The sequence below is a fragment of the Perca fluviatilis genome, chromosome 16, assembly GCF_010015445.1.
Source record: "Perca fluviatilis chromosome 16, GENO_Pfluv_1.0, whole genome shotgun sequence".
Taxonomy (NCBI): Eukaryota; Metazoa; Chordata; class Actinopteri; order Perciformes; family Percidae; genus Perca; species Perca fluviatilis.
The window spans coordinates 8,939,790-8,965,072 of NC_053127.1; the positions used below are offsets into that span (position 1 = coordinate 8,939,790).

The window sequence follows — 25,283 nt, forward strand, 5'->3', positions numbered from 1 at the left end:
AGGCAGTGTGTACATACACTGTACGCGACGCAGCTAACGTTAGCTAACAAGCTACATTTGAAAAGCCTCTTCTCACTTTAATTCCGTCGCCAATACGAGCTTACTACATAGTCGTTATGTTGTTGTGCCTATTGTCAGAAAGCTAGCTATCTCTTCTTGGCGACGGCAACTTAAAGTCCCCTGAGAAATCAACCCGGCTTATAATAAACTCGGGGTGTTAATAAGCTCACATAGAGCGATCAACAAACAGGTTGTGCAGCAGTTTCAGCCAGTCAACGACAAGCCAGCAGCCAGAGTAAACAAGGATGTCCGGTCGCAGCCTTCAAAGTAAAGGTACGATCAATGAACCATAGACTGTAAATATTGAGCAATAGACGTGAAAAACTCCGATGGAAAATCAAGTTAAAGGTACTTTATGTTCGTTTTACTCCACTATTCAGGGGCCAACATATGTAAATTATTCATATAGCCTAATTTTCACCCCACCACATTTGTTTGACTTTAGTTACTAGCTAATCTAATATATTTATTTATAGTAGATTTCCTTTATTTGCCAAGTACATTTACACACACAAGGAATGTCTCCATTGCATTGCATTTAACCCATCCTAACTAATTAAAGTGGGCAGCCAGTTGTAATGCTAGTACCTACACCAAGGACAATTGCAGGAGTTACCTAGCATGCTTTATGCTTTACCAGCAGCTTTATGGTGAGAGGAAACCCACCCACACAGGGAGAACATGCACACTCCACACAGAAAGGCCCAGGCCAGGAATCAACTTATATTATACTTATATCTGCATATTCAGATTATTATTTTATTATAGGTTAATCCAACCAGCAGTAAAGTCATTAAAATTCACTCCACCTTTACAAGCTGCAACAAGAAGAGGTGAAAACACTAATGCATCAGTAATTATACTCCAGTAATATACAGTTTATGGATCTGAAATGGGCCACTCTGCATTATGAGTACTACTTTTGTCACTTTAAGTCAATTTGGATGCTACCATTTGAAGTCACTGTTCCATTATTAATGTGACTATTATCGCCACTGTTCATCATATCCCCAACTGGCACCGTCAGACACCGCCTACCAAGAGCCTGGGTCTGTCCCAGGTTTCTTCCCAAGAGGGAGTTTTTCCTGCCACTGTCGCTCTGCTTGCTCTTGAGGGAATTACTGTAATTGTTGGAATTGTTGGGGCTTTGTAAATTATAGTGTGGTCTAGACCTACTCTATCTGTAAAGTGTCTCGAGATAACTCGTGTTATGATTAGATACTATAAATAAAATTTAATTGAATAATACGGTACATTTGTACTCAGGTGGTGTATGTTGGGATTACATCTGTGACACCCCAGTTCCAGTCACTGCAGGACATGTAAGTACACTTTCTACATTAAAAACAAAAAAAAAACTGAGGCAAATGTGTATGGAAGAAAATGTTTCTTTTTATTATAAAGACAAGAGTTGAAAAAGATTGAGATTTGCAGAACATACTGTGTGGCTTCTAAAGACAGCTTGAGCCCATTTGTCCAGTTCCTCAATTTATATGGCTATAGCAACCATTAATAATCACATAAAAGCTGTTAAGACACTCAAGGACAATTGCTATACAGGACTGCTTCATGTGACCGATCTTTTCATTTACTTTTGTGGCTCAGAGTTTTTGTTCTGATTCCATTCCATGCATTATAGATTAGTTTATAGTGCTCATATTATGCTTTTCGGCTGTTTCCCCTTTCCTTTATTGTGTTATAAATCTTTTTTGTGCACGTAATAGGTTTTAAAGTGATAAAGCCCAAAGTCCCCCCCCAAAGGGAGTTACCATCTACAACAGAAAACACTGTTCACCAACTGCTCCAAACAGCTCTATTGTAGTCCAGCCTTTACTTCAGAGACAAACGTGGTCACTTTGTAACACATGTTATAATGCTCACCTAGCTGCTAGCATGGCACGCCCTCATACTCTGCTTCTGACTGGCTAGTAGTCCTTACCTAGGTACTGCGCATGTGCGATTCCCAACAAAGATGGAACAGAAGTGAGATGCCTCACTCTGTAGGTAAAACAGAGAGCTCAACACACAGGATGAAAAGAGGAGCTGCAGCAATGTGCAGTACAACAAAAAAGATGGGGTTTTTGAAAATTAAACAATGTAAACCTATTCTGATATAACCTCTAAATATAACTATGTACCTGAAAATGAGCATAATATGAGCACTTTAATATTTTTATGTGACTAACAATGCAGCAACAACAATAACAACAACTGCATTTGTGAAAGACAGTGGGTCTGAAACTCAGAGAAACATCATGTAAAGACTACATTCATATAATTTTATTTGATAGAAATGAGTTTAAAATTGAATCTATCAAGTCAGGAGTCTGGACCCCCACCTCTGGTAGTCCAGCCTTCCTCTGCATCATCAGATGAGCCTATATTGGCGTTCCTTGGAAGCTCAAAGAAATGTTCAACAGCTGAGTTCCCAGCTCTGCCTGCTGCCCTCCAGGTAGAAACTCTGCAGACAGCTCTCTGTAGGTGCTGCAAACTCTGCGCTCCTGAACATCGTCCCTATGAATGGCATGTTTCCATCTGTGCCGCGCCTCGCCGTATAACACTACTAAAGATCTGCGAGGAAGATGCACAGCTACGTGGACTTCCCCTGCTAGTCCCAACTCTGGCAGACCCTGTTCGAGGGACATGGTGAGTGTAGTGTCCGATAACATGTTGATGGTGACCAGGCGTTCCCCCCACAGCCAGGAGTCGTCTAGGTGTGGATCGATGGCGGAGCCTCGCTGAGGATGGTAATCCAGATTGCACTGCTCCACTGGTTGAAAGCCTCCGAGACTTGGCTCTTGCTGCATTCGGAGCACTAGTTTTTGGCTCAAAGCAGGCAGTCCACTGAAGCCACCTATACGCACTTTCCTTTTCTTGAAGTTAACTTTTGGACCAAAGTCCTGCAACAATGAGAAAAAAAAGTTTTGTTTATTTCATCAGAAAATAATAAGACATTTTGAAAGCGTTGTAGATCGTTTTATCGCCACTTACTATTTTAATATTTACCCCCGATGACTTACACCCGTGACTCTCCTGTTAGTTTTGATAGCCATGTCAGGGCGGGACAAGTTACACATTTATGATAAGTAATCTAAAAATGTATCAAATCTAAATTGTTACACTTCCATAGTCTTAGTTATGTGAAAGAACAACACCAGAGAAATGTATTAGGAAGATTTTAGTAGGGCTGCTTACTTCTTAGCCGATTAGTCGACTAATCGGTCGTTTTCGTCTTAGTCAATTTAGATTTCTTTAGTCGATTAGTCATGTTTGATGCTTTTTTTCATGCTGAATGACTTATTTCCAAGAAACGTACGAGCCATCTCTTGTAAACACAAGAATTAAAGTGGTGCTTTTGCACGACTCTTTGCGGAGAAACTCAAATTTACAGAACTGTCGATTAAATCAACTAATCGATTAGTTGATACAGTTGAATGAGTGATAGTCGACTAAGAATTTCTTCAATTGAGCACAGCCCTAGATTTTAGACATTTATTAAACATACTTTAAGATTCTAAGAGTGATAGCGGAACAAATATAGACTTTAAAATATTTGTTGAACTATGAAGCCTTTTGTATATCATTTTATATCACGATAATTTATGAATAAATCCCAAAAACCTTTCACGGACCCCTTTGGCAGAGTGCCACAGACTCCACTTTTGAGAATCGTGGGCTAGTCAACCAGAATATCTGCAATCAAATAACACTGACTGAATCGTATAACCCTAAAATATATTGACCCTAAATACTAAAGATATAAATTTAGATATGAATTTAGATATGTCTTAGACATTTTTTCACTGATTGATGATGAACACACATAAAATGTGCTCTAATAATTTGGATTCATATGCAAGACGCAACTTCTAGTGCTGAAAAATGAAGCCAAAGCGGAAATGACAAAAACTGCCGTTTCATCGAGTGGCGAGCAGACACTGTAGGCATCATTCAGCCCACCTCAGCTCCACATCTTTTTTTGCCCATATTTAAATTAGCCAACATCAGTCACTGCCAGGATGGCGACGGCCGGAGCCACTGGGAGCTGCCCACTATGAGCTTCATTTTGGCTCTTCAGAAACCTATGGGTAACGTCACAGAGACTACGTCCATATTCCATATAGTCTATGTTCATATGTTATAATCTTCACAGTTAGTCTAAAACGTTGACATTTAGATTTAGCCAATGTTCCTTTAGAGACTTGTGACTGATTTCACAGATGCTATGTTTTCCAACAGTATATGCTAAAGAAATTACAGTTTCTGGAGTAAGATAAAAAGATGTTGACAATGGCAAGCCCCTTTTTAACAAACAAAAAAAATGTTATACCACAGCATGGACTCTAGCTGAAAATACACTATTCTGAGTTAACTGGTATAAAGATCAGAGGAGGTAAATTATGGCAGACAATCTTGATCAACAAAACACTGGAATCAAAACAAATACAAGTAATACTGGTATGACTGCCCAAAGCCAGTATGGCAGGTTTGTAACACTGTCCAATAAACAAGCTGAAACTTTTGTCCTCCAGCTCTTGTTCACTTGTAATGTGTAGCATGACCCTGGAAAACCACATCCAAAGTACACAAACCGACATATTGTGTGTGTGTGTGTGTGTGTGTGTGTGTGTGTGTGTGTGTGTGTGTGTGTGTGTGTGTGTGTGTGTGTGTGTGTGTGTGTGTCATTCAGAAACTACATGTGTTCCACATAACCTGTTTCCTTCGACCAGACTGGGACTCATTCCACACATCTTGGTCCATCGTGCTTATCAGGTTTTTCTCCTCCTCTTCTGATACGAAGTTCTCCCGGAGGAAGACACCAGGAAAGGGGAAGGACGTAGCCTCGGCATCTTTGTGAATGGCAAGCCCCGTCTCAGGATCGTAGAGTAAATGATGCACAAGCTTCATAGACAAAAACAAAATTATAATGTTAGGTCTACATTAATAATTAAGACATTACATTAATCATATTGTCATTTCTGATGATGAAACGCAATTTGACTGTATTATGTAGGATTTGAAGAAGGCACGAGGGCCGAAACTTCATAAGAATAAATAGAGAAAGGTCATATGGAGCCAGTGTGTGCATCACTTCTTTTTTTTTTTTTTTCCCTTACAGTCCCTTCCAGTCCAGGAAGTGCATTATCAAAACAATCAAGCAGAGATAAGTGCAGTGGTGAAAGAAAGAAGTACTCAGATCCTTCACTTAAGCAAACATCCTATAGTATTATAATACCATAGTGCATACCTCTCAAGTCTCACGCATTGGGCGTTCACACGCCACACATTGCAGAGAAATTACCAGGACAACGCCCACCAAGTTGCGCCGCTATTTTTTAAACAGTGGAACAGGTAGAGGAATCAAGTGAGTTCCCCATAGAGTTCAGAAGGCCCTGCCACGCACCAGCTGAGTTAGTGAGTGCGGATTTCAAGTTGCAGCTTTCGTCGCTGTTTGTGACTTTGCCTAAGATTGAGTGACAAGTGTACTCGCCCTGTTTATTTGGTTGCCATGACTTCGCGAGTGAAGTAACTGTTCCAGTTAAAGGTGCTCTAAGTGATGTGACGTGTTTTTTAGGCTACAACATTGTTCATCACATACAGCAAACATCTCCTCACTATACGCTAGCTGCCTGTCCCCTGAACACACTGTAAAAAAAAAAAACGCGGTCTCTGTAGACAGCCCAGGCTCCACAAACGGCAACATAAAAAAACTGCGCCAATCTGCCCCACGAATCATAACAAACAGTGTTCCAGCCAATAACCGACAAGAAGGAGCTGGTTGAGCCATCACTTCAGCAGCGTTAGCACGTAGGATACTTCCACAATGCATATTCATGACTCAACCAGCTCCTTCTTGTCGGTTATTGGCTGGAATCATTGTTTGTTATGGTTCGTGGGGCAGGTTGGCGTTTGTGGAGCCTGGGCTGTCCTCAGAGACCGCGTTTTTTACAGTGTGTTCAGGGGACAGGCAGCTAGCGGATAGTGAGATGTTTGCTGTATGTGACAAAAAATGTTGTAGCCTAAAAAACGCGTCACATCACTTAGAGCACCTTTAAGGGGAGAGAGAGCGGATGACAGCTCGCTTGAGTTCAGTAGAGCACACGGCTCTGTAGAGTCGTGTGCTCTATGCCTTTATATACTACGTGTACATAGCGGAAACCTTGTTGTGCGTCTGCCCAAATTCTGATACTGTGGCGGCAGAAATCAACATAGAGCACGTGTGTCAAACTCACGGCCCGCGGGCCAAATCCGGCCCCTCGCTAATTCTGATCCGGCCCGCATATCAATCTTGGTTCAGAATATATTTTGGCCCACCTAGTTGTGCGCTAAACCAAAAACATGGGAAACTGTTTTTCAACTTGCAATTACACCACACTCAACGCATTATTTGGCAAATTTGCAGACTTTGAGACTCAGAAATTCCCCCAGAAGCAGAGAGTTTGCATATTCAGGCTGTGAAAGAGCTTGTTGTGAGTCAGCTGTGTGGTAGCATACTTAGAAAACATGGCTTTGGAACTTTTTTGCTGACTTTTTCAGAGCTTTATGTGGACCAAACTGTATGTGAGCAGACTATTTGAGGCATGCAATAATTGAGTCAAAGATATTTCACTTTTTCGATGAAATAAAAGCATGTTAATCAACTCTCCATGTCTGGCTCTTGGTGTGATTCTCTTTTTCCACTGTGGCCCTTAGTGACATTGAGTTTGACACCACTGACAGAGGAAACACTGGGTAGCTTTTGCGCCTATTATTATTATTATTATTATTATTACAGTAAAAAATAACTGTTACAAGTAAATGTTCTGCATTCAAAATCTTGCTTAAGTAAAAGAGGAGTCAATTACTTTACAGTATATACTGTGGGGCAGTTTAATCTATTATATTTGGTCATCATTTATTAGTTGTTTTAGTATTAATAATCTGAATGCCCGTGCCATTCATCCGGCCACATTCTGCTTATGTACAAGCTGAAGGGATAACATTTCACTGGAATTGAACCTCGTACGACTGCATGTGACGAATTAAAATGTATTGATCATAACCAAGCAAACTGAAGTTATGAAATAAAAGTAAAAAGAACAATATTTGCCTCTGACGTGTAGTGGAGTAGAAGCATAAAGTAGCATGAAATGGAAATACTCAAGTAAAATACAAGTACTTCAAATGTGTACTTAAGCACGGGGAGTAATTTAGCTAAGTGTAACGTTACTTAGCTCCTTTCCACCACTGGATACAGAAAAGCCATCTTGTTACAACGAGAACAACTGGTAGTTAATGAGATATATTATTAGGGCGTAATAACGACAAAATACTGTTCAATGTATCTTGTTATAACGATAAATGTGACCGTACAGGCTCGTTCAGTAATAACGTTTTGACAGATGGAATGTCCTGTGAGAGCATCCGTAGCTATTTTTGAGTGGCTCTAGCTATAGATATGGGCGCTAGCTAGCAGCGGCTGCGTCCGTTTCCTGCTGATAAAAATGCTTGTAAAATACAGTTTCCAGTCAGATATTTTTTTACCTTTGGTTCATTCGCCTCCAACTGTCCCTTTCCCCTTAACTTTTCACACTTGAGACACCGCCGGATACCTTTACAAGCACACGAAGTAACGCCATCACTGCTGTCAGGGCCCATTATCCTGCATCTTCTTTTTCTTCTGTTGATATGTAGGTGGCCAACCTGTTAAAATAGGTAAACATCGCCACCTAACGAAACGTGTGGTTCACCACACACTGTATCGCAATCAAAATAAGAAATGTGTATAATATTATTATTAAATAATTCTGAGTAAAAACGAAAGATCTATGCAGTTTTTTCGAAGTAGTAAATTGTCCAAGGAATGTGCGAAAGTTCACAGTATACATTATGATAGATTAAGATTGATGATAAATTAGATAGATTAAACTTCCCAGCAGTATATGAAGTAATTACAATTTGCCACATCTTAACCTACTGCAACATTAATGTGATTTATACAGTAATTAATTACAGTAACATCATATATATATATATATATATATATTATTCTGAAATAGGCCATTCTGCATAATGAGTGCTTTTACTTTTGGTATTTTGTTATGATTTATTTATGGAGTTTTCAGGTTTACAAAATAATACAACGTGTGTGTGTGTGTGTGTGTGTGTGTGTGTGTGTGTGTGTGTGTGTGTGTGTGTGTGTGTGTGTGTGTGTGCGTGCGTGCGTGTGTGCGTGTATATGTGTGTTATATATATACATATATATATATGATATATATATAATCTATATATATATATCATATATATAATATATGATATATATATATTATATATATATCATATATATAATATATGATATATATATCATATATATATATATATATATATATTATAAATACTCTAATTCACATATATTCACATATACTCCTACATGTTTTAGCAGGAAAGCAGGATTTTTACTTGTAACATAGTTTGGGCTGTGGGCTGTGGCCTTTAAATTCTACCTGTCAGGTTAAACTCAGGGTAAAAAATCCCTTCTTTATTAAAAATCCATTTAAACCACGCCCACCGGATATACGTAGTGTTTCCCCGGGAAAGCTCGGTTTCTAGTTAGTTGGTTCCTCCCTATGTTCCTCCATGGTTGACTTGTAGATGCTGAAGAAGTGTTGGTAAGTAACTTTTATCCACGGATATTAACACATTCATAAACCATTTTTGCTTATGAAAGATAAACGATTAGGATGTGAGTTAAAACTTAAGAATAAGGAGTTTATTGCCTGTAATTTTAACGTAGTAGCCTAAAGATGCAAATAAATGGCAGTCGCTGCTTCCAACGTGGCTAGCTAACCTCTCGAGTAAGTTGGCGTTAATATAATTTTCCTCAACAAATATATCATGGTGTAACGTTAAAATGAAAACTGCTAGCTAGCTATGTTTTAAAGGCAACGTATCTGAAGAGCTAGTGTTCGAGGTACAAAACCTGCAGTTGAGGCTGAAACTTGTGTTGTGTTTTGTTATTATTTTATTCTCAGGTAAATTATCTCTTCTCAAGTCTGTGGTTACGTTAACCTTCTGATAACAATACACTTAGACGTGTGTATTAATTGCAGCAAACCTTTTCATTCATGCATTTTACCAGTAATTCCCATCCAGGTAAATGTTTGTACCCCCACAGGGTATGTTGAGTTTGTGTAAATAGTGGAGCTGCTCAGCAAATTTGCGAAAGTATTAACCACGATTTGAATCCACACAATGTGGTTGGATGGATCATAAACCCACAAATAGGATTACAAATTGTTGTGAGGGCGACTTTAAGCACTTTTATTGTCACAATAACTTGAAAAATACCACAAACGGGCAGATTGCACATTACATGCCTGCGACTGAGTGAGTACTAAAGGCCTCTACATGTGTTCGTAGTATTGACCAAACCCACTGAAACAAAGAAATTAAGCCTAAACACAGACAATTCAACTACTGTATAATTAATCATTTTAAATAGCATCTAGTATAACACTGAAACAGCATAATGATAAACATATAATGAGAAAATAAAAACAAAAGCAAGTCACTAAACATTAATACAGAATAGAACAAGTTACGATACAACAATGAAAAAAAAAAAGTAAAATATATCTGTTTTCAAATGAAAGAGCTGTACAGTTTTGTGCAGCATATTGACTATGAAGAAGAATATCTGCAATGTACAGAGATAACACATAAAGACCTGTGTGGAGTTTTTTCTGTTAATGGGGTAACGCTCTTATATTTTTAAATCTACATAGCTTACATCCATTTTTGAAAGCTAACATTGTTCCTCTTCACTGCCTTTTGCTGGTGCATTGCTGCCCATCGCTGGAAATGGGCGAAACCAATGGCAGTAATGTGTATTGCCTAGTCCATGTGCTTGTTTTGCATGTTTCTCATGTGTGTACTGGTAGAGCATGAGATACAGACCAAAAAGGGACCTGCTCATCAAATCATTGATCCAGAGGGCCATTACTGGTCAAATACTTTACAGGGTACCTTTTTATTACTGCTACAATTACAAGAATCTTGCCAAATTCCAGTCATTGAAGTCACCTTGCTGAAGAGATGTAGAAGAGCACCCAGGGTGTGGTCCGTACAACCTGGTGTGTTAGGTGCAGCAGAGCACCCATAAATGATGCTGGGTGGGGTCAGATGTGTTACAGACTTGAATCTTACTACAGAGGGCACTGAAACTCTTTAATCCTCGCTCTACAATTATTTCTCTGGTATTTTTATTTTTAAATTGTGGTCTTTTCTACAGATAATCAATGGAGAAAATAACAGAGAAACTGCTACTGGAGAAAGCATCTCCAAAAACCAACAAACTGGAGCAAATCAAGACACTGAAGTAAGCATGGTTTTATTGTCCTAACGATAGGTGACGGCCCATGACGCGTAGTTGCATTATTTATATATTGGTGACCTGATTATATTTTGAGGACGTCGCTACACAGAAATTTGTATTCGTGCACCAGATATACTGGATTGGTATCGGTGTGCGCTGACCTTATTAAATGGATCAGAAACGTGACACATTAAATACTTAAAAAAAATAATCTTAGATTAAAAAAGATAAATATTAAAAAAATTGTTTCAACCATTTTTGTCGCTTTGATTCAAAATCCCAAGTTGCTGATTTTTGTAAGGTTTTCTCTGACCTTTTTTAAGGTTTGCACACATTTCTGTTGCAAATTTATAAAGTACAATATAGGAAGTAGTCTGAAACTAGAGTTGGAAAAAAGACGTGGTCTTTCCAAGGGGGTAAGCGATCATCCGGAAAGCAGGCTAACAAGCCATCACCTTCCGTTAGCATTCCATTGATTCACATTCATTTTGGTGTCACTTTGACAGCGAATAACTTTACATCTGAAGAATTTAAAGACTCTATTTGTCCATTGTTTATTTCTAAAGAAACACGACAATGTATAAAAGGCTCCATTACCTTGTACCTCACGTTATGGCTCCGTAGCAGACGTTATTGTAAAAAATAGGCTAACGATTGTGTCATAACCAAGCAATTTACTGTCGCACAGTAGAGAAATTCCCGTACAGTACAGGAGAAGCTTGCAGGAAATCGGGGGGGATGGAGGCATACAGTCAAGGCAGAAGCCCATAGAGTCCATGAAAAGCAAACAAAAATATTTCAGCAATGTTTTGATGGATTGGAAATACTTTGGTATCTGGCAAGTGAATTCATATGAAGTAACATTTATCCATGGAAAAAACAGATTTCTCTTGGCACAGCTACCAGAAGACTTACAAATTTCAGACAGGTTGCTCACGTCACATCTACGTCGTCAAGCTCAGTTTGAGGCTGCACAGTAACGCTCAGCCATCACCGGAAAAAGTGCTTCTAATTGACTTCATTGGTCTCCGTCGAAGTCTATGGCATCGCTGTGTCCATTTCTTTCACTGTGTATTGGTCTTTCAAGGGTTGTGTTTTTGTTTGCATATGTGCCCCCAGTGTCAACTCTAGTTTAAATTATGTAAAGGATGCTGAGCTGGAAAGAAGAGTTGTTGCAAAGATCAAACTACAACATTTAGTTTGATATCCTACTTTGTAGAAACACTGACTCTCTGCTATTCAGTCTATCTAGGCTGGGACTGAAGTCTCAGGACTTGCCAGTCAGGCTGCTGTCCCGACTCCAGTACCTGGAGCGGTGGGATCTTTCTGGGAACAGACTGCAGGAGTTGCCCAAGAACCTGGAGCTGCCTGCCCTTCGCTACCTGGACCTCAGCGACAACCAGCTGGAGGATGTTACCACTCTGGAGTCTCTAAGCAATCTGGAGGAGCTCAAGATGGAGGACAATCTTTATATCACTGTGAGGACATGGCTAATGGCTTTGTATTACTACTACTTAAGTAATGTGGTATTGCGTTTCCTTGTCCCTTGTTAATATTGATTTTCTTTCTCAGGTGAGCGATAACTACAAGCTGATGGCATTGTTGCCCAAACTGAGGATTCACAACGGTAAAGATGTCAGCACGACTGCCAACCACTTGCGCTATGTCTACACAGAGAACTTGAGGACCAGGGTATGAAACTGCTTATTTTGCCCTATTTTATGATCTCAAGACAAGTATAATACTCTATACTAAGTTATGTCATAGGCTAAGAATGATGTCACACTGCCAGTTTGGTTACATTTCTGTGTATTTTATTGCATGAGCTGTTGCTTTTGTCAGTGTATAAACTGTCTTTGGTCATTTTAGATAATTGCAGTTTGGGAGAAGAGCTTCTGTCTTCCGGATCCCATCACAGCAGAGAAAATGTCGGCCTTGGAGAAAGACTTTGTCAACACCGCCCGTCAACAAGTTAAATTTGGACCCAGTTCAGTCAGTGATTTCACCAAATGGAGGGTACGTTCAAGATGTTGGCGATCTTCTGGCCCTTTTTTGCATTTCCTTCTGTCATTTTTTTAAAAATTTTTTATCATCAACTATCTCTTTGTCTCCTTTGGTTCTTAGGTAGAGAATATCGCTAAGGAGTATCTGCACTCTCTGACAAAACCAAAGAAAGAACCAGAGAGCAAGGAGTCTACCGACACTAAAGAGAACTGTGTAAGATCTCGAAGGATGCCCTGCTTCAACACGCTGTCTATACTGAACTTGGCTGTCATTGTGATTCTGAAACTATCACTTTAATGGTAGTAGTGGGGGTGGGTAATACGGTTTAGGGGTAGTAAAGGAAATTCAGGATGTTGTGTGTAAATGTTTAGTTCTGGAAGTTGATTTAAAGCTCAGCTGTTTGCCTTTGCCAGGTTGTCTCGACGCCGACCAAGAGGAAACAAACGGCGTCAGTGGACACCAGCATCAGACTGACACCTCGCAAGAAGTTGTGCGCAGACCTCCCAGCCTCCCCAGTTGAAGCCAGCCCTCGCAAATCCAGTCTCCGCAAACTCGAGACGCTAACCCAGACCAGCGCTGTCAGGATGAGCCCCCGCAAGATAAGTCAGCCTCCCTCTACCCCCACCAGAGGACAGACGAAGCCAGAGACGCCCAGGAGAGGTGCAACGACAGTGCGACAAACCAAAGAGGACGGTGGAGCTCAGAAAAAACAGAAGAACAGAACCGACGCTGACATGTTGTCCACAATAAAGACACAGGTAATGTGAAATCAGCTGTTAAACCCTGTGTTGTTCCTGAAACCATGAAATATTGTGGGACCAAAGAAGCAAGTGCTCTGTTTTTGAAACTTAAATAATAGTTTGCGAAAAAGGCTGTGAGCAATCTGCAAAGGACTACCTCTGTAGGGTGTAAAAACTTTTTAAATCCCTACAGACACCCAACACAATTTATTTGGTCTACTGTTTAGTCTACCTGTCCACTCTGGCCCAGAGCAAGCCAAGATATCTCAACAACCATTGGCCAGATTCTCATGAAACTTGTTGTGCATGTTCATGGTCCCCCAAGGATAAAGCCTAATGTTTTTTATGAAAGATCAAACATTAACACTTACACTATACAAAAGTGTATTTTTAGTCACGCTAGAGGTCTGGCTCCAGACATGGCAATATCGGTCCACCATTTTGGTCCAGACTGTAATATCTCAACAACTATTGGATTAATTGTTGTATACAGATTCATGTCCCCCTCAGGACCAATTGTAATACATTTGGCAATCCCTAAACCTTTCCATCATCAGGTCAAAGGCTTTGGTTTATGACCAAATGCCTACAAAATAGCTGTGTTTTGTGTTTACCTCTAATTAGCAAATTTGAATGATGAAACTAACAAACTAACATGGTGAACATGCATATCTGTGCAGCAATATCGAATCCCCAGCTGTCAGAATGTCGTGCTATTAAAGTCCCTTCTTTCCCCACTTCTCTGCTATCTCCCCCTGTCCATCTTCCCCTCTGTCCATGTTTCCTTCCCTCCAGCAGCCAGTGTGTCTGAAGCCTCTCCACGTCCTCCAGTGCCACAGTAAACAGGACAGCTCGGAGGACTTCTCTACCCAGCTGTGGGCCTGTGCTTTCCAGCCAATGCCAGATTTCAATGGTACTGTTCACATTGCATCAAAACGATCATGGCAGCTTTTTAAAAAGGCGTTGATTATCAACATGGAAGTCTGTAAATGCAGAGTGATATTTTAAAAGCTTTCCTATGACTAGACCTGGGACAATACGCTTTTGTCCCAATTCAATTCTTTCACGGTACAATTTGCTTTGCTATTTTCATTTATTGCGATTCTATAAATATTGCGATTCGATAGTATTGTGATTTACTTTTCCTTCTTTAACAAGAACAAAAGTTAAGATAATTCACTTCTAGAAACCTATCATGAGCCGTTTCTAAAAACGAATTGATTTATAAATAGAATGCACATCACATGTCAGACAGTCTGACATTTATTTCATTTGTAAAGAAGTACATAACATGGATTTTCAGCATTTTCTGCTTTGGGTCCGTTTGACTGGAAACGGATATGATGTAGTCGCCGTTGGCGGTACCCTATGAACAGAAAATATTAGGTGAATCACTGGTTATAAATAAATAAAAAATACTGATTCTGGGGAAAGGGAATTGATTTAAAAAAACATATCGAGGAACATACTATCTTTGTTTTTGTTTTTTCACCAGCCCTACCTATAACCCTTTTCTTTACAATAATAATAAACTCCGTCTCCTTCCTGTGTTAACAGGCACTGGTGGAGGAAGCCGTTTGGTTGCTACCTGTGGTGGAGACTCTCTCTGCGTGATTGACTGTGAAACTGGGCTGGTGATGAAGAAGTACAAAGTTCCTGGCGAGGTTCGCTCCATTTATTCTCTAATAACAGTTTTAAATGATAAGACATCTGCATTCACAGAAATAATTTTAGTTGAAGTTAATTGTATTTTTCATCCCGTCATATCCTTCTAATGCTTGTGGTCGAAATCTGAATGCTGTCACTATGGAAAACCCTTCTATTCCCCAGTGAGGACCAAAAAAAAAAAAGAAATCTATTTATGAGATGCAAAAAAAAAAAAATGACCGGGACATGTGCTGCTTTAGCTGTTCTCTGCAGCTAGCCGGAACTTTGCACAGTTCATATGTTCATTTAAGATTTAATATTGCAATTGTCCGTAGTGATTTTGTGGCGGGCGTGATAAAACTGTGATAGATGAACATGTCGGGAAAATGGCGTGTATGGAGGATAAAATGAAGTATTTGTATCATAATCTAAGCTTGATGTTTGTATCTGTTGTGCAACAGGAGTTCTTCTCCCTGGCCTGGTCCACGGTGTTGATGTCCAGGGGAGGCGGGGCCTCGGCTCAACACTGCAGCATTCTGGCAGCTGGAGGGAAGAAAGGACTGGTCAAACTGATCCACCCCAGAAACAACATGGCCTACGGGGAGTTCCGAGCCAGCCGCAAGGCGCTGTCTGTCCTGCGCTTCAACCACCGCCAGGGGAACTTCCTCTTCAGTGAGTCGAGGTTACTTCTTATAGAAAAAGAACTAGCACTAGGAGTTCTGTTTGGTTGTCAGTCGCCCATTTCATAGGTCCAAAAGCTGATCGATTTAAAGGGTAATTCTACCTGATTCCAACTTGGGTCATTTTTTTTTTTTTATAGTTTTGGCCCTCGCTTCTATCAGTAATAATTAATAATGACGAAGATGAGTGTCAGACGATTGGCAGGTTGTAAATGAGCCACTGTTTAGCTTTAACTCATTTATAAGAAAAGAAAAAAACTAAGGTGACAAAGAACTTTGAGCTTTTGCACTTTATGCAATGACAGATTGTTATCAACATTTGGGTGTCCTCACTTTGAGTTTTACCATCAAATAAAGGTCAACTTATTTGAAGGTAAAACTGGTAAATTACAAATATTAAGGGGGACAAATTTCCAAACTTCATATTTTGAAGGGGAGGTGAACCCCCATTCCTCATGACACAATATATTCCCAACTAAGTCGGCATTGAGGGTCATCATACGTTTTTCCTTTTTCTTTTTGTACCAGTTTGGCAACCACTGCTGTACGATAACCATGTCATCACCTGTTGAGGATTTAAGACTGACCTGTTGCATAGTGGTTTTTAGGTTATTTTTTAAAATCTGATTTACTTCAGTGTGTGGTCCTGGTCTCACCAGTTCACCTCTTCTCTTGCAGCGGGATCATATGATAACAAGATTGTGATGTGGGACATCGGTGGAGTGGACAGCCAGTACAACTACAAAGTTGTGTGAGTATTTCTGCTTGGGAAAGTCACTTTTAAATCTAGAATGTATAATAATACCTTTCCTAAGCCAAAACAACATTTCTAACCGATGTAGAGGGGTTCTTTTGAATTATATAATTAAATTTATAACTTTGTGTTTGGTGGTGTTTTTAGCTTTATTGCTTTCAGTTTTCACTGACAAAAGGCCAATAAAAAAAATATATATTTTATTTTCCATCCTTTCTTGGAGTTTGAACAAACCTCAGCTGTACATTTGCATTTGTAATGGCCATGTTATGGGTCCCGCAGGGTAGTGTAGAGATTCAGACTGATGTTGAGAATATTTCTGTTTGTCCTTCCAGTCAGCTGCTGGTGTTGCAGATCAGCGCCACTCCCCTACACATCTGCCTCCCCCCCACTTCCCCCAGCTCACACCTACTGACTGCCTGTGAGGACGGCCTGCACTGCTACAACACACAACTCTGCACCAACAACACAAAGAGGTAAAGGAATTGTGTTGGTGTGTGTGTGTGTGTGTGTGTGTGTGTGTGTGTGTTCCTGTATCCACAGTGTGTGTCATCTTGTCTTGAACTTTTGTTTGATCCTGACCTTTTTGAAGGGATTTGTTCAGACATGTCCTGCAGACAAACAGACTTTAAAGTCCCTCTCAGACATGCAACACGTTAAGTAAATATGATGCAATAAGTACCTGAATCACTTTTAGGCAAATGTCACAACGGCAATCTTACGACCTACTACTCAGACTGTGTTACATTTCTGTAACATTTCAATCACGTTCTGAAATGCTGCCACATTCATGTGTCAGCTGCATGGTTAAAATTACCAATGTAATTCCATTTTTACACGCTCAGACATTACAAAATATGCAGCAGTTTAAATCAGAAGACAATGTATATAAAATCATATATGTGGACCAGCCAGTAACATATAGTGTTATTTTTTTATTTTATTTTTTTAGTAGGTCTGAGGAGATGGAGATAACTTTCCCCATATATAAGAAGGAAGACAAATGCCATGACTACCACACCATTGATGGCCTGAGTTTTCTTACAGATGACATAGTGGGTAAGTGACGCTCTTACAGTTAACCACCGTACACTGTAGTCTTATTTACAACACCTCAGTCAGAGGCAGATATTGGGGACTAGGAAGTGGCTAATTTAACAATAAATCGGTCTGAATTTGCAAATCAATAAGCCTTAAATTGTGTTTTATAGACCTAACACTAAATATGTAAATTGGTCAGTTGTTGCAAAATGCTGCTGCTCGGTTTTTAACAAATACATCTAGACGCACAGTACAGGCCAAAAGTTTGGACACACCTTCTCATTCAATGTCTTTCTTTATTTTCATGACTATTTACATTGTAGATTCTCACTGAAGGCATCAAAACATGAATGAACACATATGGAATTATGTACTTCACAAAAAAGTGTGAAATAACTGAAAACATGTCTTATATTTTAGATTCTTCAAAGTAGCCACCCTTTGCTTTTTTGATAGCGCTGCAAACCCTTGGTGTTCTCTCAATGAGCTTCATGAGGTAGTCACCTGAAATGGTTTTCACTTCACAGGTGTGCTTTGTCAGGGTTAATTAGTGGAATTATTTCCCTTAATAATAAAAAAGCAAAGGGTGGCTACTTTGAAGAATCTAAAATATAAGACATGTTTCCAGTTATTTCACTTTTTTCTTAAGTACATAATTCCATATGTGTTCATTCATAGTTTTGATGCCTTCAGTGAGAATCTACAATGTAAATAGTCATGAAAATAAAAAGGAAACTCATTGAATGAGAAGGTGTGTACAAACTTTTGGCCTGTACTGTACACACATCACTTCTGTTCTCTTCACCCTACATTGGCTCCCTGTGCGTTTTTAGAATAGATTTTATTGTTTGTTTTTAAGGCACCGGAGTACCTATCCGAGATTTTAACCCTGCGTGAGCATAGCCGGTCTTTGCGGTCTTCTAACCAACTGGTTTTAGAAGTCCCAAGGTCAAGGTACAAACGATGGGGTGATCAGGCTTTTGCGGTTGCTGCCCCGAGACTCTGGAACAAGTTACCCCCTGATATTCGCACTACCACAGATGTTGCTCTTTTCAGGTCTAAACTCAAAACCTACCTGTTTAGAATGGCTTTTAATACACAGTAGTGGTGTGACAATTTCCTCTTCCTGTCTCTATGTAACCTTTTATGATTTTACTGTTTTCTACGTTTCATTTTTTCTTATTGCAAGATGTGTTGTCTATTCTTAGTTCCTGATGTGAAGCACTTTGGATACCTGCTGGTTGTTGTAAAGCGCTATACAAATAAATTTTGATTGATTGAGTTATGCAAATGTCCTCAATAAACCAATGTCCTCAAGTTTTTACTTTAGTCGCCCACTTGGTGGCACTATCATTTTGTTTCTTGTTGGTCCCTGTCTAGTTTGGCCATGACTCCCAATGGACCACATCCGTACATTAGTGTATCTAACCATGGATTAGGTATCTATAAACCAGCTATAAAACATCTCTATGCTGTTGCTTGTAGTGATATGTTTGCATGTTTAGTTTTTAAAACTTTAATCAGTCAGAATTGGGATGATTTTATCTGCTGTGTTTTCTTAATTTGAATGTCAATTTAAATTCTAAGAGCTGCACAAACCCTGCCCCCAACGTTTCCCTTTTTCTGTGCATGTCTCTAATTTTGTTTCATTTTTCTCTTCTTTTGCAACTGTGTCATTATGTTCGTCTAGCCTCCAAGAACTACATGCATGGTTCCATATACTTGTGGAGCTGGAGCAGGACCAAGGCTCAGCGGCCTGACAAGAAGGACAGGACAGTTTGTGCTGTGGTTCTGGCTGAGCTGCAGTGGGCCAACACTGAGATTCCCTACCTGGCTCTTAACACATGCCCTGGTAGGTCCCAAGCCATCTAACCAGTAGCGCTGTATTTGTCAATTTGTTCTCAATTTTAAATAAACTTGCATTAAACCTGAGATTATGAACATACTTATTTATTTTTTTTTTTACCATAGCACAAAAGCCCAGTAGTATGTAAGCTTTCTTATAATGAATACATCAAGTAGAATACAATAGAACATTGTTGTACACCAAGATGAGAGAAACCTTTCAGATTTGTTCACTGTTCTCCCCCAGTATAAGGCCTGGCTCACATCAGGCAGTCCATTTATTTTGAATGGGGGGTGCGTTTAGGCTAGATCTTAGATCAGGCCCAAAAAATCAAGCCCGACCCTACCCGTGCAGGTTGTGTCCGAGCCCGGCCCGACACGACACATTAACTGTAATTATGAGCCCGAGCCCAATTTTTAAAGGAATACGCCACCGTTTGTTGAAACAGGGTTATTCACCGTCTCCTCTATATTTATATAGGTGGGCAAACACATTTTTGTCTCACTGCAAGCATCGTCTTAGTCCGCCGCCGCTAGCTTAGCTTAGCGTAATGAATGGAATCCTTTGTTGCCGTTACCATGTCGTGAGTAAAAGTGACCCAACAACAACAAAAACAAAACCTAATTACTTCTTGTGGCCTGCTTATTCACAACGAGTAAAAATAGCAATGCAGATTAAGACTAGACAATTTCCCAGGTAGATATTGACTTGGGACTATATTGGGTGGAAGTAGGCTACAGCCGAAGCACTGCTACTCGGGCACAGAGATATCGGCAGCCCGCGGGGCTCTGCGGCCGCTGCCCATCCAGTAACCCAGAAACAGTGACTTTGCACCGGCCGCAGAGCCCCGCAGGCTGCCTGCCGCGGAGCCCCGCGGAGCTCAGTCAGGGCTGTGGCATTTGGTTGTCCACTAACCCAGAAACGGTGACTTTGCCCCGTCTGCAGAGCCCCGCGGGCTGCCAATATCTCTGTGCCCGAGTAACTGACTTTCTCAACTACAATTCCGAGTTGTTTGAACTACAGAAATCTGTTTAGAATTATCTTAATAAATACCGGTAATGCAACAAAGATGAAGCAAGTAAACTGCGCTGTTTGTTTATTCAGAATGGAATGGATCCGAATGAAGAAACGTAAAAAAAAAAAACCTCGACCCTCGCTCCCTCAGCCGAATAGTGTGGGTAACAGCTCAAGGCAGCAACATAATCAAAGCCCTGGAACCATATAGGAGACGTTCTTGTCTCGATCACCTAATTAATACTGTCCTTCGCCACGGCACGGTCTGCATGCTGACGCACTGGCCGACAACAGTGCTGCAGATGGGGGAGATACGATATCAGCACAGTTTACCTCACTCTCAAGTCAGTGCAGGACAGGACATACACCCAGGGCTACGGGAGAAGCTCGAGAGGCATAGCTTGTTCCGCACCGAATAAGGCTAATAAAGTAATGATTAAAAAAACACAAATGCTTGATCAAGGGCCCGGCCCAATCATAGCGGCATAAAAAATCGGCCCGGCCCGTGGGTCGGGTGAGGTCCGGCTCTGGCTCGGGCAGAGAATCTAAAATCTAGTTTAGGCTGCAGCGGTTGGGGCAGCAGCAGGGGGGTGCCGAACGTCACGCTGTGGTGGCCAATTATGTAACCGGCGATCAGACTTGTCGGTGTATTTTTAGGCGGTGTGAGAGTCCCGTACAGTAAACAGGAAACATCACTGGCACAAGTGAGTTTTAAAAAACTACGAGGGTAAAAAAAAAAAAAAACACAAGCACTTAACTGCCCAGGAGTTTGTGTAACAGCTGAGGGACTGAGCACAAAGCACAGTCCCTCCGTCCCTTTTCTCTCTTTCTTTGTGAAACCGAGATGCCTTCAAGTGCGGTTGTAAATGTAGAAGTCATAAAAACAATCTGACGGAAAACGATAACTGAACTATCAAGTCTGCTTGTGCTACATTGGGGGATTAGGGAACCCAACAGCACTCCCACCACCGCACAGTCCTGCGGTTGGACCGCTGGATCTGCTCTGAACGTCCTAACACTGCCTTTTAAATGTCCGTAGAGAGACACGAGTGCTCCTCCAGCAACATTTCCTGTTTGTTTTCACTTTCAAACCAATGTCTCAGTTTGAGGCCTGACCGGTGTGCTGCATTTCCTGGGCTTTGTGTTTGAAAAGAAACTTGTGTGTTCATTCCTGTCTCTTTAGGCCGAGCCTACATAGTGTGTGGTGATGACAAAGGCAGGCTATGGACATACCACGTCAACGACCTGCAGAAAAACGGTTTCCAGACTGGGAAACCCATACTGCCCACTGAGGTAATCATCTCTTCGAATGATCCCGTTAGCTCTGCATCATAGAATATTGTAGACGAGCACTAACACGAACAGTGTTTTCTGTTGGAGATGGTAACTCCCTTTGGGGGCGGACTTTGGGCTTTTTCACTTTGTAAACTTATAACACCAACAAAACTGTGTGTGTGTGTGTGTGTGTGTGTGTGTGTGTGTGTGTGTGTGTGTGTGTGTGTGTGTGTGTGTGTGTGTGTGTGTGTGTGTGTGTGTGTGTGTGTGTGTGTGTGTGTGTGACCCACCGAACCCCCCCCCACACACTTTTCAAGATGTGATAAGTTGATTTCATTCTTTCTCCCTAAATATTAAATCAAGGAAATGAAGTCTAAATAATCTACGTAATGATCATATAAGCACACTTGAAATTTGTATTTGTTGAAAGCATTTGACACTTTAATTTTTCTGTTAGCATTTCATCCTTTTCATTCAAAAGACATCATACTGAGCAAAGATCAGTTTTTAAATGGAGAGCCGTCTGAAACTCTTCCTCATACATGTCTTTTTCTTTGCTCACCGCTAAGCCGCTAACAACATGGTCTTTGTTTTGGCAGGTGTTGGAGTGGCCGACCCCGGTAAGAAAGGGAATCGGCCAGGTGGAGGGCCCCACCATCAACAGTGTAGCAATGGACCCTGAGCTCCACTACCTGGTGGCCCTTAGTGACAAAAATATGGTGATCGTGTGGAAGAGAGAAAAGTCCTCCTGAGAAACACGGGCTGTGGGAATGCAACTCATCAATGGAAGTCATGTATTTTAATACAAATCGTAGGGGGTTTTGGTATTTGTAAGGTAAGGGTTGCTTCTCATAACACCAACAAGCCACTCTGTCTCAGCCAATAGAGTGAATTTTGCATTGATGCCACCGTGAGATCTGTCAGAGCAAGTAACAGCCAGACTGAAGGAATACAATTACAGTATTGTTCTTTAAAAAAGAAAATGTAAGGCATACAGTTCTAACATTTTAATTGGCAGGATTGAATACTGATGTACATAAAAGTTGCTGCTGTTGGGAATAGTAGCCAAGGGAAAAGAGTTGTCGATTGTCTCTATGTGACACACAATTCCTAGTTTTTGTATGTAATTATGTATCTTTAAAAGATACGGCATTTACAAATGTCCAGTCCAACCATGAAAACTGGTGTCAAATTCACGAATGATTAGCCAATGAGCATCCATATTAACTTGCATAAATAAATGCTAATGTTTCCAGTTAGATGTAAACCAGTCAAGATTGTGTACTGCTTTTGCGCTGCCAACAAGGGGCAGAAAAATAATGTTTTTTTTTTTTTTATCACTTAGACAGGCAGTGGCCTTATGAATAGGAATCACATTTTTAAATTTGACTGTTAATTTACTTCTTTTTTTCAAATGTAAATATTTTATATGAATAATTGTATGATGAACCTTTTCTGTTATTTTAAGGTCAGTCTTTAGACCTTGCTGTTTAAAGTAACTATGTAACATTGTAATGTAATGCAAACAGTACTGCTGCTGTGAGGAGTAAACAAACTGCTGGGAAAATAAATGCAGCAAAGTGTGTTTCTGCCTGCTGTAATCCTGCAGTTCTTCTACTCTACCTGGGTTTCTGTGTGCAGCCCACCATGTTTTTACATGTCAAGTTTACAAATATCTTGATTTAATAAATCAAACTTACTGCATTTATTTCATTCTTGTGTGCAGTTGTGAGATGGAAAGGACAGACTACACAAAACTGGTATTAATATCCTACATTATTTAAAATGTCACCTGTATTATTAATAAACCAGACTAGTTTTTTAATTTTAATACATTACAAGGGCCCTGGCATAATCAAACTGGGGACATGTAAATGCTAACCACTAGGTTACCAGGAAGCCTCGGTTCTTTTGAGTTTTAAGATTTAAATGAGATTTCCTTTACACCTTGTAATTAATCCCTCTGTAAGCTGCTCACAACTCCTTGTATATAACATTAAATAAGCTTAAATGTATTTGAGCAACCAAAAAAAAAAATGTGGTTGAATCACATTTATTTGGATGGTTAATACATTTTCTGCTAGTTTCCTCATTGTTCTCATGGAAAATATTATTATTATTATTATTGTGCTTTTTTTAATCATTTAGATAGGTGGACAGACAGCTTGACAATGTCAAGTTATTTCATATCATGAACTAGTATCAGAACAGACTATGTTTTATTAACTCCATGTCGTTGTGTCCAAGTGTGCCTCACCTCTGTGTGTAAGACAATCATCTGGTGGCGATACCCCTGCGGCTCTTTTAAATTATTTAAAGGCCCGGAACAATCAGCATTTTTTTTTTTCTTTTTTTAATTCTAAAAATAACTGCAAACGTTTAAAAAGATGACTCCGGGGTATGGGTATAGATGTTTGAAGATATCAACTTCACAGGCAAAAAAGGTTGTACAACTATAGAGTAATGTGGACCTTGGAGACTGGGATGAGAAACTAACCAATAAAGCCACAAGGTCCTGCTTAAAATCTAGTTTGGGACTAGATATTATTGCAAGCTATTCATGACTGATTAATAATGAAAGGAAAACAATGATTAGTATAACTGTAGGCTATAACTCACAGATCAACTCCTGATCCAAATCTGATCCCTGCTCAGTGTAAAATGTAAAAAAGCAGATTTCCTTTTCCTCATGATGTCATCCTTGTCTTCTGTTTAATGCATTGGGTACCACGTTCTTTTCTTTCTGAGATGAGTGTTTTAGAAAGAAATGTCCAATCTGAGTTTTCTCCGGCACGACAAAAACAACTTTTGAACGTTCCACCTAAACAAGTTCCTTCCTTCGCAGCAGCTCAGTGCGGAGCTTAGTGTCGCCCATGACGATTGTGATTGGTTTAAAGAAACGCCAATAACCCAGAGCACATTTCTCTCCAATCCCAGAATGCTGCGTGGACTAGTCAGACTCTCCTCCACAGTGCTGTGCAGGAAGGTCTGGTAAGGCGAGACTACTCAGTGCCTGTTTTTTTTCGCCCAGCAGTTTTCCTTGGATTTGGGTGGCACCTAAATCATGGTTGCAGCTGTCACTGTGGTCCTGCTCTGCACCCTGCTATGCCCTGCTACGCTCTGCAGGGCGTAGTAGGGCACTGCAGGGTGTAGCAGGGCACTGCAGGGCACAGCAGGACGTAGCAGGGCATAGCAGGGCACTGCAGGGCACGGAGCAAGACCACGGCAACAGCTACACCCTGTAACGCCCTGCAGTGCCCTGCTACGCCATGAACTACTACAACTAATATTTCTAGTCAATGTTCCATTATCTTTATTGTGACTAGTACGCCACTGTTCATCACACTCCCAACCGGCACCGTCAGACACCGCCTACCAAGAGCCTGGGTCTGTCGGAGGTTTCTTCCTGAGAGGCAGTTTTTCCTCGCCACTGTCGCACTGAACGCTTGCTCTCGGGGGATTTACTAGAATTGTTGGGTCCTTGTATGTTATAGAGTGTGGTCTAGACCTACTCTATCTGTAAAGTGTCTTGCGATAACTCTTGTTATAATTTGATACTATAAATAAAATGTATCTGAATTGAATTAACAGGAAATGTTCTGCCCTTGGGGCTCCGTATCAGGTTAATCCAGCCATGTAGTGTACCAGTAAGGACCAGTTACACTCTACTACATTTTGGAAGCCACTATTGTACTTTTTACTCCACTACATTTATTTGACAGCTTTAGTGACTTTGCATATTTAGCTAATACAACTAATACAAAATATAAATAAACTAATATGATGGTGTGTTATTATAGGTTAAGCTACACAACAATATATAAGATATTTCAAATTAGTTATAAATTGCAGTACTTAACTTATTTGT

At 40.3% G+C, this 25,283-nt stretch overlaps 2 protein-coding genes and 1 long non-coding RNA gene across 5 annotated transcripts; 2 read left to right on the forward strand and 1 right to left on the reverse strand.

Annotated features, from left to right (window-relative positions):
• Positions 1–23: 23 nt before the first annotated feature.
• LOC120544514 lies at positions 24–4,813 on the forward strand. Its single transcript, XR_005636510.1, has 3 exons — positions 24–333; positions 1,327–1,382; positions 4,751–4,813. It is a non-coding gene; the product is annotated as an uncharacterized LOC120544514 (long non-coding RNA).
• On the reverse strand, positions 2,319–7,738 carry alkbh4 (alkB homolog 4, lysine demthylase). Its single transcript, XM_039778311.1, has 3 exons — positions 7,585–7,738; positions 4,774–4,962; positions 2,319–2,960 (listed from the first exon to the last, which is right to left on the reverse strand). The coding sequence occupies exons 1-3, from the start codon at positions 7,696–7,698 to the stop codon at positions 2,439–2,441; spliced, it is 825 nt and encodes a 274-aa protein (XP_039634245.1). The 5' UTR covers positions 7,699–7,738; the 3' UTR covers positions 2,319–2,438.
• Positions 7,739–8,625: 887 nt separating this feature from the next.
• Positions 8,626–23,128, forward strand: lrwd1 (leucine-rich repeats and WD repeat domain containing 1). 3 transcript variants are annotated; one of them, XM_039778312.1, is made up of 16 exons: positions 8,626–8,708; positions 10,331–10,417; positions 11,658–11,892; positions 11,987–12,106; positions 12,284–12,430; positions 12,539–12,631; positions 12,832–13,176; positions 13,954–14,071; positions 14,716–14,822; positions 15,267–15,477; positions 16,164–16,236; positions 16,575–16,715; positions 17,192–17,298; positions 18,971–19,132; positions 21,324–21,433; positions 22,015–23,128. In XM_039778312.1, the coding sequence occupies exons 2-16, from the start codon at positions 10,338–10,340 to the stop codon at positions 22,165–22,167; spliced, it is 2,202 nt and encodes a 733-aa protein (XP_039634246.1). In that variant the 5' UTR covers positions 8,626–8,708; positions 10,331–10,337; the 3' UTR covers positions 22,168–23,128. The 3 variants fall into 3 exon arrangements, with proteins under 3 accessions (XP_039634246.1, XP_039634249.1, XP_039634248.1); XM_039778315.1 differs by having other exon boundaries at positions 17,195–17,298; XM_039778314.1 differs by having other exon boundaries at positions 13,957–14,071.
• Positions 23,129–25,283: the final 2,155 nt, after the last annotated feature.